The sequence below is a fragment of the Cebus imitator genome, unplaced genomic scaffold (assembly GCF_001604975.1).
Source record: "Cebus imitator isolate Cc_AM_T3 unplaced genomic scaffold, Cebus_imitator-1.0 Scaffold277, whole genome shotgun sequence".
Classification (NCBI taxonomy): Eukaryota; Metazoa; Chordata; class Mammalia; order Primates; family Cebidae; genus Cebus; species Cebus imitator.
In genome coordinates this window covers 2,124,539-2,137,886 of record NW_016107592.1, presented here as the reverse complement: position 1 = coordinate 2,137,886, position 13,348 = coordinate 2,124,539, and the positions used below count along the sequence as shown (strand labels likewise).

General features: G+C 37.0%; 1 protein-coding gene across 5 annotated transcripts in view; it reads left to right on the top strand.

Annotated features, from left to right (window-relative positions):
* The window catches only part of LOC108284369 (protein argonaute-3), a 123,395-nt gene that overhangs the window by 101,210 nt on the left and 8,837 nt on the right, over positions 1 to 13,348 (top strand). For all 5 annotated transcript variants that reach the window (XM_017501083.2, XM_017501081.2, XM_037728706.1 and 2 more), the window contains 5 exons: positions 5,277 to 5,436; positions 6,976 to 7,066; positions 9,544 to 9,738; positions 10,066 to 10,200; positions 12,798 to 12,899. In XM_017501083.2, coding sequence (XP_017356572.1) covers positions 5,277 to 5,436; positions 6,976 to 7,066; positions 9,544 to 9,738; positions 10,066 to 10,200; positions 12,798 to 12,899 — 683 coding nt within the window. The remainder of the gene's footprint in view (positions 1 to 5,276; positions 5,437 to 6,975; positions 7,067 to 9,543; positions 9,739 to 10,065; positions 10,201 to 12,797; positions 12,900 to 13,348) is intronic.

Below are 13,348 nucleotides of genomic sequence, written 5' to 3'. Positions count from 1 at the left end.
AAAAGAGTTTCAGTAGTGAAAAGAGGCATCACATGACAATGGCTAAGGGAAGAATTATTTAGTAAAAATGGCATTGAGCTAATTTGAGTATCAGTATAATGTAGTGGTTAAAAGCATAGGCTATCAAATTAAACTGTGTTGCCCAATATTCAGGTACTGCCAGTTGTACTACCTGTGTGATTTGGCTGAATTACTTAATAATACTAACCCTTAGTTTCCTCATCTCTGGAATTGGGATACTATTTATGTATGTATGTAGTATGTATGTATGTTTGGGATAGGATCTCACTCAGTCTTTCAGGCTGGAGTGCAGTCGTGCGATCATGGCTCACTGCAGCCTTGACCTCTTGGGCTCAAACAATCCTCCTGCATTGGCCTCCCAAGTAGCTGGAACTTCAGGCATGTGCCACCACACTGGGCTAATTTTTTATTTTTTGTAGGACAGGATCTCACTGTGTTTCTTGGGTTGGCCTTGAACTCCTGGGCTCAAGCAATCCTCAAACCTTGGCCTCCCAAAGTGCTGGGATTACAGATGTGAGTCACTGTGCCCAGCCTCTTTCTGGTTTTAATTGAGCATTTTGTATGATTATATTTTCCTTCCTCTTTTAGTATATCAGTTATACTTCCTTTATATATGACACACATACCCTGGGATACTAATAATACCTAATCTGCATATAGGGTAGTTGTAAGGATTAACTGAGCCTACATATGTAAAGGATCTAGAATAGCACCTTTCATATAGTAAACAGTAAATTTTAACTTTCTATAAACAAAATTTTGTGAGATTAATAAGTTAAACATTGTCATTGAATCATAGAAAAATACAAGGAAAATATGTTCAAACAACTGAATGGGGTAAAATTATGTAAGTTTAGAAATAGTAGAAGAAATCACAAAAGAAAATTGTTAGATTTGACTGAGTAAACATTAAATTTTCATTCCTTTTTCTCTTTTTTTTTTTGAGATGGAGTCTCGCTCTGTTGCCCAGGCTGGAGTGCAGTGGCGTGATCTCAGCTCACTGAAACCTCCGCCTCCTGGTTTCACGCTATTCTCCTGCCTCAGCCTCCCTAGTAGCTGGGACTACAGGCTCATGCCACCATGCCCAGCTAATTTTTGTATTTTTAGTAGAGACGGGGTTTCACCATGTTAGGGTGGTCTTGAACTCCTGACCTCAGGTGATCCACCCACCTCGGCCTCCCAAAGTGCTGGGATTACAGGTATAAGCCACCATGCCCGGCTCCTAGATTTTCTGTGTGTCACAGATGTACTAAAATGAAAAGAAAACCAATAGAGTATGGAAAATATTTGTAGCAAATAGAAACAATAAACAAATAGTTTATTATTAGTTAAATAAAAACTTCATTTTTTTAGATTAATAGTTTATTATTAGTTAAATAAAAACTTCATTTTTTTAGATTAATGAGAAAAGAATATAAACTGAAATTTCTTTAGTAAAAACAAACAAATATATGAGAAAATGTTTGTTTTTATTTGTAGTTAAAGAAAAATACAGGCCAGATGCGGTAGCTTATGCCTGTAATCCCAGCATTTTGAGATAAGTTTTAGGTGAAAAGATTACTTGAGTCTGGAAATTTGAGACTAGTCTGGGCAACATGGCAAAACATCATATCTGCAATAAAAAATTAAAAAATTAGCCAGGCATGGTAGTCCACACTGTGGTCCTAGCTACTTGGGAGGCTGAGGTAGGAGGATTGCTTGAGCCCAGTAGGTGGAGGTTGCAGTGAGCCAAGATCATGCCACTGAATTCTAGCCTGGGCAACAGAGTGAGACCCTTTATCAAAAAAGAAAAGAAAAGAACAAATTAGTAAAGGGAAAAATTTTATGCTACTACATTAGCAAATATATTTAAATATTGTAATACCTAGTGCTTGTGGGTATACAGTATATTAATGCATTGCTTATAGTAGTATAAATTTATATTACCCTTTTCATCAAAACTGTAAACGTGCCTGGGCTGGTCTTGAACTCCTTGTCTCAAGTGATCCTCCCACCTCAGTCTCCTTAAGTGCTGGGATTACAGGCACAAACCACTGCTTCTGGCCCCTCTGGTTTTAATTGAACATTTCGTGTAATTCTATTTTCCATTCTCTTTTAGCATATTAATTAGACTTCCTTTAAAAATTTTTGTAGTGTTTTCCCTAGACTTTTTAATATCTATTTACAACTAATCTAAGTGTACTTTCAAGTAATACTATACCACTTAATAGATAGTGCAGAGATACCTTGTAACAGAATACTCCCAATTTTTCCCTTGTGTACCTTATATTTCTGTCATTTATTTCACTTACTGATAAACTATAACTACCCAATACACTGTTGCTATTACTGTTTTGAACAAATAATCTTCTATTAGCTCAAGTAAGAATATGAAAATACAAAATTTTATTTTACCTTTGTTTGCTGACCTTGCTCCTTTTATTTTGTTTTGTTTTTTAGAGACAGGTCTTGCTATGTTGCCCATGCTGGAGTTGAGTGGCTGTTGCCAGGCATGACCATAGTGCACTGCAGCCCCAAACTCCTGGGCTCAAGTGCTTTTCCCACCTCAACTTCCCCAGTAGCTGGGACTATAGGCGTACCCCACACCGTACCCTGCTTTTCCTTCATTTACGATTTCTGATCTGTATCATTTTGTTTCTCTCCGGAAAATTCTTTTAATATTTCTTGCTAAGCATTTCTACCAGCACTAAATACCCTCAGTTTTTATTTGTTTGAGAAATTCTTTATTTTTCTTTTTTTTTTTTTTTTTGAGACACATAATGATTTAATGTTTACTTACAAATCCTTTACTCACATAATTTCAAGTACTAAGTCATTCTGGAATTCATACATTCTGACATTAAGAACATTCACATGTTGTACAGCCATCATCAGCATCCATTTCCAGAACTTTTTCAGCATCCCAAACCGAAACTCTTTATCCATTAAACAACAACTTCCCGTACCACCTCACCCTGACCCCTGGAAAGCACTGTTCTACTTTCTGCTTCTATGAATTGGACTATTCTAGTTTCCTTGTGTACATGAATCCTATAATATTTGGCCTTTAGCATCATATCCTCAAGGTTCATCCATGTTATATTATATATCAGAATTTTCTTCCTTTTTCAGGCTGAATAATATTCTATTATATATATATACTACATTTTGTTTATTCATTTATCTGTTGATGGACTTGTGAGTTGCTTCTACATTTTAGCTATTGTGAGTGATGCTGCTATGAACATAGATGTACAAGTATCTCTTCATAACCCTGCTTTCAGTTATTTTGGGTATACATCTAAGAAGTGGCATTGCTGCATCATATGGAAATTCTATTTTTAATTTTCTGAGGAACCTCCACAGTGTTTTCCACAGCGGCTGCACCATTTTACATGCCCACCAACACTGCACAAGAGTTCCAATTTCTCCACGTCCTTGCCAGTGTTTGTTATTTTCTGGCTTTCTGATCCTAATCGGTGTGAAGCAGTATCTCATAATGTTTTTGATTTTGTGTTTTCCTAATGATTAGAGATGTTTGGCATCTTTTCCTGTGCTTATGGGTCATTTTTCTGTTTATCTTCTTTAGAGAAATATGTATTGTCATTTGCCCTTTTTTTTTAAGGAGTGCAATGACATGATCATAGCTCACTGCAACCTCCATCTCCTGGGCCCATGTAATCCTCCTACCTCAGCCTTCTGAGTAGCTGAGACTAAAAGCACATACCATCATGCCTGGCTAATATTTTTTAAAATTTTGGTAGAGACAGGGTCTTGATTTGTTGCCTAGGCTGATCTCTAACTCCTGGGCTCAAGCAATCCTCCCACCTCAGCCTCCCAAAGTGCTGGGATTACAGATGTGAGACATTGCACTCATCCTTGTATGTTTCTTATCTATAAGAATTTATGGCCGGGTGCGGTGGCTCAAGCCTGTAATCCCAGCACTTTGGGAGGCCGAGGCGGGTGGATCACGAGGTCAAGAGATCGAGACCATCCTGGTCAACATGGTGAAACCCCGTCTCTACTAAAAATATACAAAAAATTAACTGGGCATGGTGGCACGTGCCTGTAATCCCAGCTACTCAGGAGGCTGAGGCAGGAGAATTGCCTGAACCCAGGAGGCGGAGGTTGCGGTGAGCCAAGATCGCGCCATTGCACTCCAGCCTGGGTAACAAGAGCGAAACTCCGTCTCAAAAAAAAAAAAAAGCATTTATGCTGGGCACAATAGCTCACGCCCATAATCTCAGCACTCAGGTGGCTCACCTGATTCAGGAGTTCAAGACCAGCCTGCGCAACATGGCAAGACCCCATCTCTACTAAAAATGCAAAAATTCCCCAGGCAAGGTGGTACGCACCTATAATTCCAGCTACTCTGGAGGCTGAGGCAGGAGAATCACTTGAACCCCGGGGGTAAAGGTTGCAGTGAGCTGAGATCACACCACTGCACTCCAGCCTGGGCAACAGAATGAGACTCCATCTCAAAAAAAAAAAAAAGAAAGAAAGAAATTATGGCTGCATGCAGTGGGAGACTGGGGCAGGAGGATTACTTGAGCTCAGGAGTTTGAGACCAGCCTGGGCAATATGGTGAGACCTCGTCTGTACTTAAAAAAAAAAAGAGAAGATTGGTGTGGTGGTGCATGACTGTAGTTCCAGCCACTCAGGAGGCTGAGGCAAGAGGATCACTTTAGCTCAGGAGGTCAAGAGTGCAGTGATCCATGATAGTGCCACTGCACTCCAGCCTGGGTGGCAGCATGAGATACAAACAAAAAAAAAAAAAAAAAAAGTTATGTACACTGAAATATTTATGATGGTTATAATGGCAAAGGAGGGGAAAGGAACAGGAACTTTTATTCTTTGTGTTGTAATACCTCTGAATTTTTAAATTAAACATAAGAAAATAGGATTGAAAGCTGTAAGTGTACTGTGATTACAAGTACGTTAAAATAATATAAATGAGAAAATTACTGGAAGAGTACTATAAAACAATAATGGATTATATACATTTTTCTCTTTATGCTTTTCAGTTATTGTAGTTACACTGTGGTCACAATATACCTTTTTATACAAAGGAGAAAACAACTAGAAAAGTTGTCACTAAATACTAAAGCTAATCTTCAAAGCAGTATACTTTCGAATTTAACAGCATCGCCTTAGTACTACTGTATTGGCATTACTTTTGGTATTCTGTAGTACAATGATGTATTTTAAGGGGGAAACATAGTAGCTTTATTTTCAGGTCTTTTTTTCTGACTAGAGGTTTTGCATCTGTTCCACAGCGGAAGTGAAACGTGTAGGAGACACACTTTTGGGTATGGCTACACAATGTGTTCAAGTCAAGAATGTAATAAAAACATCTCCTCAAACTCTCTCAAACTTGTGCCTAAAGATAAATGTTAAACTTGGAGGGATCAATAATATTCTTGTACCTCATCAAAGGTAAGATATGCTAATTGCTTGTGAAAATATTATTTTTATATCTTCATTTGTCTATATATGACCATATGTAACTACTATAAGAATTGTGAAAGAGACACCCTTAATAATTCCTACTGTGGGAGATTCATAGACATTTTAGTAAAAAAATAAAATAATTTGGATTGGCAAAGTTCAGAGATCCTCTTGTGAAAGTGCCCTCCAACAATTTCATTTTATTTTATTTTTGAAGGAAAGAATGAAGCAACAAAAGCAGAGGTTTATTGAAAATGAAAGTACACTCCGCAGGGTGGGAGTGGGCCCCAGCATAGGGGCTCAGGCCCCAACAATTTACATTTAGTATGCAAAGTACCTCTTAGCCAGAAAGTATCCAGGGCTTTATTTCTTATGGAGAGCCCAGCTTGAAGAATTTTCAGTTTATTTGGTAGTCATCTTCAACCTGGTTTCATGAGGCTTCTCACTTACCTGGAATGTGAAGCAGAGAAGGGCTGGGGGCCCAGATTAGTCAATTAAGTAAGACATATTAGCCTTCCTGCTGTAGTCAGTGAGACAACATATTACTGTTAGGTCACCCCTATTAGAGCTGGAATCTTAGGACGTATGAGACATCATGACCTAGAAACAGGAGGTAGCTTATTGTGCAAGTCACTGAGGAAGAGGCCAATTTTCAGAGAATTGAACAAGCTCTCTTTTCATAGTTGAAGGAATTAGGCCTCAAAAAAGTTAAGTATACACCACAGATAAACATTAGAACAAGGACTGGCCCATGTTTGTTTGACACAAAAGTCCTATTATTCCTCTTTTTCCATACCACCTCTACTTTCTACCCCCGTTAAATATGAGATGAGATCTGTAAATGAGGTAAATATAGAATTTTATCAACGAGCCCAACATGGTGAAACCTCATCGCTACAAAAAATAGAAAGATTAGCCATGTGTGGTGGCACATGCCTGTTGTTGCAGCTACTCCAAAGGCTGAGGTGGGAGGATTACCTGAGCCCAAGAACGTCAAGGCTGCAGTGAACCGTGATCACGCCACTACACTCCGGCCTGGGCAACACAGTGAGACCCTGTCTCAAAAAAAATAAACAAAACAATAACAACATAAAATAAAATAAAAGGAAATGCTAGCTACTTTATGATTATTGAATATATGTTACTCATCTTTATACTTTTTTGGCCAGGGAGTTGGAGTAGTGGAGTCCCAAAATCCCTTCCAGTCTAAAGTGTAATGACTCCTTTTTTCCTTAAGAAACATAAGTTTATAATACAAGCCGATTTTTAAAGAGTGATAAAAATTTGTAGATCATGATAATGAAGTTTATAATTTTTTTGCCCATCATGGAGAATACTAGCATCTGTTGCCCTTTTCAACCACTAGCACAACTATTTTAGGCAAAATTCTGCTTGGAATAAGACTTTGGATTACATAGGACTTCCTCTGTGCTGTCAATAACTTTAAGTAATATTGTAATTGTGTGAAACAGATAAATGGATAATGAAAAAATGAGATATCTAACTCTTTTTAAAAATGTGTTTAAGACCTTCTGTGTTCCAGCAACCAGTGATCTTTTTGGGAGCCGATGTCACTCATCCACCTGCTGGTGATGGGAAGAAGCCTTCTATTGCTGCTGTGAGTGTTAGCCAGGTTTATCTTATCTAAAGTTTACAGACCAGTATCAATTTTGCAGTTTCAACTTTTTGAATTTTAACATTTTCTTTGTAGCCAACTTTCATAAATGTTCTTTGGGTTTTTGAAAAGAATGATTATTCTCTGGTTTAGGGTTTACAGGTTCCATATGTGTATATTATATCAAGTTTCCTAGTTATATTATTCAAATCTTCTGTATTCTACTTTAATTTGTCTACTTGACCTCTCCATGATTATGCATTTTAGTTACTTTTTGTTGTTTGAGTAGTTTGTTTGTATATTTCAGTAATGTCTTCGTCGTAGAGAGATGCATTACATATAAGCTTGGTGGATTACATTTTTTTACATGTAAAATGTCTTCCACCTTCATCCAATTCAATACTTTGCACCTGAATTCTTTATTTTATTTATTTTATTTTTTTCAGACAGAGTCTCACTTTTGTTGCCTAGGCTGTAGTAAGACTCTGTCTCAAAAAAAAAATAAATAAAGATTTAATATTTTTTCTATGATCCATTATAATCTTTACATAAATCTTAAGTCTTATAAATCTGATAAATCTAATTCATCCCTGAAAATGATAGTAATATTTAAATTTTCACTTAAAAATTTTAAAGCTGTTTTCATTAATAAAGGAAATTAACTTTTATCTGTTCTGTTGCTTTGTATTTTTAATGTTATACATGAATTATTTTCTTTAAATGTTCAGTAATTATATTGAGTCATCTCTAATATTCATTAAAATGTTCTTATAGAAGATAAAATGGTAAAGAAAGGAACTCAAAAGATTTCTTTGGATTTGCTACTTTGGGGTCATCTTCTAAGAAGGTTTAAAGCATATTTTAATTCCTTTGGACTTCTGGTAGTCATTGTCTTTTTCTACTAAATCCGTTTCCACCAAATACCCACTTTCTTTTATGGTTATCAGAAGTCTTGTAAATAGAATTTATTTGTTGATTGTTTTTTGCTATATGGCTTCCATTCCCAAGAACTTAGAGAGTAGTGTGAGAAACTAATGTAAGTAATGAGTGCCACATAGTATAATAGGTGTTATCATGATAACAAGATAACAACATTTACGTTGCAAGAACCTGGTGTGTTTTGGGAATATTGAGAAATACAAGGAGTTGGAACATAGTATACTGCAGGCTATAAGGATAGGAAGCTTTTGTGAGGCATTTTGCTCCATCCAAGGGGTATGGATTTATTCTTAGCAGCGAGATACCCTTCAAGGGAAAGAAATGGTCAAAGTTCCATTTTTGAAGCATGACTTTGATATAGGTTACCTGGAAGAGAGTCTGGAGGCAATGACCAGCCTAGACTCTGATCAGAATAATGTCATAAGTTCATGCTTTAAGGTCTCTTCTCTAAAGACATAACAATATTAGACACAGAAAGAGAAAATTAATAATTTCAAAACCAAGATTAACTTCTCTGAGGACCAAATACAGAACACAAATACAGCTCAATACGACTGAGCATAGATTCAAGCCAAAAGGGAAAATTCTGATTTTAAAATTTATGAAGCATAACAGTTCTAAGATGAAGCTAAAATCTTAAGTATGGCTTCTAAGATAGGTTGCTAAAGTGAAAGAGATATGAAGAAAAATCAGTGGTTTGAACTGGTCTTCATTTTTACTTATTTCCTTTCTCTTATTCTCTTATGCACATCTTTTTGTCTTTTTCTTTTCTCACTAATCCTTAAGTATACCAACAACACGAAGAATCTAATTGTTAAGTGTATAGTTCAGCCTAGTTATAGGAAAATAGTTTTTTATCCTATACTAGTGTTTTGTTCTAGTGTTCACTGGGAAGTACTATTTTTCTTTAAATCTTTTAAAGAGATGGGTTAGGCTGGGCACAGTGGCTCACACCTGTGATCCCAGCACTTTGGGAGGCCGAGGCAGGCAGATCACAAGGTCAAGAGATCGAGACTATCCTGGCCAATATGGTGAAATCCCATCTCTACTAAAAATACAAAAATTAGCTGGGTGTGGTGGCACGTGCCTGTAGTCCCAGCTACTCAAGAGGCTGAGGCAGGAGCATTGCTTGAACCCAGGAGGCGGAGGTTGCGGTGAGCTAAGATCGCGCCACTGCACTCCAGCCTGGCAACAGAGCGAGACTCTGTCTCAAAAAAAATAAAAAGAGAGAGAGAGAGACAGACGGAGATGGAGTCTTGCTATTTTGCCCAGGCTGGCCTCAAATTCATAGGCACAAGTGATCCTCCTACCTCAGCTTCCTGAGTAGCTGGGACTACAGGCACATACCATTGTATCCAACTCAGAATTGCTGTTTTTGATTACTCTCAAAGTAAAGTGATAAATGTCAGGCTACAGTAAAATAAAAATGTAAATTAAATTCATGTAATTTTGATTATCTTTCTTTTTTTCTTTTCTTTTTTTTTTTTTTTTTTTTTTTTTTTTTTTTTTTTCTTTTTTTTTTTTTTTTTTTTCCAACCTAGGTTGTAGGTAGTATGGATGCCCACCCAAGCAGATACTGTGCCACAGTAAGAGTTCAGAGACCCCGACAGGAGATCATCCAGGACTTGGCCTCCATGGTCCGGGAACTTCTCATTCAGTTTTATAAGTCAACTCGGTTCAAGCCTACTCGTATCATCTTTTATCGGGATGGTGTTTCAGAGGGGCAGTTTAGGCAGGTTGGTTGCCTAGAATCTCATCAGACTATGGTGAAATCAGATATTGTGTTTATAATGTGGTGTCTAGTTCTGGAGCTAAAAAGCTTGTTAGAGTTCCCAAGGCAAAACTTGGTATTTTCTTAGATTTTTTTTTTAAATGTTCATTGTGAATGTGTATGCCTTGCTTGCTAAGACCATGTTCTGCTAATCGTTAACATGGAATCAAGAAGCATATTAGTTATAGCGCGATGAGATTAAGGAATCCTGAGGTTAGATCATTATTCTGTTTTGAAGTATATAAAAACAAATAGCTGACTGTATTGAATCTTTCCATGTTATATTCTCTAGGTATTATATTATGAACTACTAGCAATTCGAGAAGCCTGCATCAGTTTGGAGAAAGACTATCAACCTGGAATAACCTACATTGTAGTTCAGAAGAGACATCATACTCGATTATTTTGTGCTGATAGGACAGAAAGGGTAATCTCACCTCTGTTGTGATACTATTATAAACCAAGCTTATTCAACAGAGTTCATAGAGCACTCAACAAGGGCCCTCTGCCAATAACAGGGTTTCCAGTATATAGTAGCAGATTTGAACAATTACTTTATGAGTATGGAAATAGATTATTTTTAACTTAACAGAATTTCTAGTCATGCTCCAAATGTCCAAAATCTCATTCTACATTTTTGTTGTGAAGAAACTGATAGTTTTAAAAATATTCTTCTATTCATATTTTCCTAAAATCTTCAGGAAAAAAGGTACATTCTCTTTTTAAAATATCTTGTACAAATTAGTTTTTTTAAAAAGCAGAAATTCAGGCCAGGTGCAGTGGCTCACGTCTGTAATTCCAGCACCCTGGGAGACCAAGACAGGCAGATTGCCTGAGGTCAGGAATTCAAGACTTGCCTGGCCAACATGGTAAAACCCTGTCTCTACTAAAAATACAAAAGTTCGCTGGGCATGGTGGTGCACATCTGTAATCCCAGCTACTTGGGAGGTTGAGGCGGGAGAATCGCTTGAACCCAGGAGGCAGAGGAGAGGTTGCAGTGAGCCAAGATGGTGCCACTGTACTCCAGCCTTGGCAACAGAGCAAGACTCCCTCTCAAAAAAAAAAAAAAAGTGGAAATTTATACAAACTAACTTTTAAGCCATGTTTCCTTTAAAGTTCACAGAATTATTTTATGCATTTTATAATGTGAATGTATGTGTTTTATAATTAGGAAAGAGAGATATAAATACCTAAGGAAATATGTTTTTTTATCTGTATGCAGCAAGACAGCAGCCTTACTGTCATTTTCAGTGCTCTGATCCCATCTGCCCTCATCCTGCAAATCTTGGAGCAGAGAAATCTAGTGATACCAGGTGTTAAGAAAGGGATTTGATAGAAAGGAACTAAGGAGTGTTTTGTCTTTGGCATACATACTCACTGTACTCCTTTGGGCAAGCCGCTTAACACCTCTGTGCCTGTTTATTTCTTAGCAAGATTGGATAATATTGATATTATTCAACCTTATATGGGTTGTTGGGAGAATTAAATAAAATACGCAATGTGCTTAGAACAGGGTTTGGCCCATACTAAGGACTCGGTAAAGTTTGGCTAGTTCTCATTAGTAGAGTGATGGGAACAAAAAAAAAAATTAATAAATAAAGTTTGGCTAGCTGTAGAGTGGTGGTGATAGTGGTAGTAATAGAGAAGAAGAAGTAATAATAGTAGACATTGTTCCAAGTATTGCTTATAAATTTAATAATCCTCACCAACGACATTATGAGGTAGTTTTCTTTTGTTTTGGTTTGGTTTTTATTTCTGTTTCTGTTTTTGTGACAGTTTAACTCTGCTGCCCAGGCTGGAGTGCAGTGGCATGATCTCTGCTCACTGCAACCTCCACCTCTCAGGTTCAAGTGATTCTTCTGCCTCAGCCTCCTGAGTAGCTGGGAATACAGCATGTGCTACCACACCTGGCTGATTTTTGTATTTTTGTTAAAGACACAGTTTCACCATGTTGGCCAGGCTGGTCACAAACTCCTGTCCTCAAGTGATCCACCCACTTCAGCCTCCCAAAGTGCTGGGATTGTAGGTGTGAGCCATCACACCCAGCCTACAACTTTTTGTATGTATTAATTAGAAGATTTATGTGTTGCTAATTTATTAGAGTTAAGTATTTTTTTAAGAGTTGGCATAATTTTGTAGATTATAAACTGTTTTGTTTTGTGCTTGGTAAAGTGTAGCTAGTTGTTCCATACGGCTACGATTCAAGATACCACCTTGTAACAGTCACTCGCATGGCAAAAATAATATCTGAGTCAGTAAAATAGTTTCTGATTTGCTAGCCTTGTAAACCTAGACTTACAGTTAAGAATTTTAAATGTGTTGGGATAGGGCAGTGGAGGCGGGTATAATAAGCATTTTTAAGTCTTTTATAAGGAGCTTGCATTATCAAGAATTTTGAGTCATTTCAGTTATATACACTCAGAGAAAATCATGGTATCTGTTCTAGATGTTGAAACTGATAGTATGAAATAAAAGGAATAAGGCCTTTGCAATTTATTTCATTATTTGAATCTCAATTCTCCCCTTTGTTGTGTGCTATTGAGCGAATCATTTTGTTATTCCTGAGCCTTTATTTTGCTAAACAAATGGAAATAATCCCTAACTTGCAGGATTGTTACCAGGATTTAGAAATAATGTGTTAAAAGTTGTCTCCAAGGTAAATGCTTATCCTCATGTATCACACACTCAAGAATGCCTACTATGCACAGGTACCATAAACTGGAGCACTTTAAGCTAATTTAAAAAAAATTTTTTTTTAGTGTCTTTGCCCGTATGACTATTAGCGAAGCATGTAATAGAGACTGTATGAGGCTTTGTTGTGTATCAGCATTCCCTTTCAGCAACATTTAGGAACAGGAACCAGGACCTGCATAAGCTCTGCTCTGAATGATTGCTTAAGTTATATTTCAAAGTGAAAGTAGTAAACATAGGATCAGCCTATATATGCATACATTTTTTAAAGTGCTTTCAAATACATTTTTTACCTTTTTCTTGTTTGTTTAAACTTTGGCCAAACAAATCTAGGTTGGAAGAAGTGGCAATATCCCAGCTGGAACAACAGTTGATACAGACATTACACACCCATATGAGTTTGATTTTTATCTCTGTAGCCATGCTGGAATACAGGTAAGTCTACACTTTGGGTAAAATATTTTAATACAAGAACTGTCATTCTTACATGTATTTTTTTAAATCTAAGAAAAAAGATAAATACTCTTTGCATTCCAACTTGTTTCCATATGAAATTAAATGAAACTTTCCGTAAACAAATGCCTTCCCTTTCCTTACCTTGAGAGGGGCTTAGGAACTTATTTTTATGAAAATACCAGACTATAAGTAGCTTAATAGAATGCATTTCCCTAAAACAGGCCCTTAATTTACCTAAAATTGTTTTTTAAAAAATGTAGAAATAGCCGGGCGCGGTGGCTCAAGCCTGTAATCCCAGCACTTTGGGAGGCAGAGGCAGGCAGATCACAAGGTCAAGAGATCGAGACCATCCTGGTCAACATGGTGAAACCCTGTCTCTACTAAAAATACAAAAAATTAGCTGGGCATGGTGGTGCGTGCCTGTAATC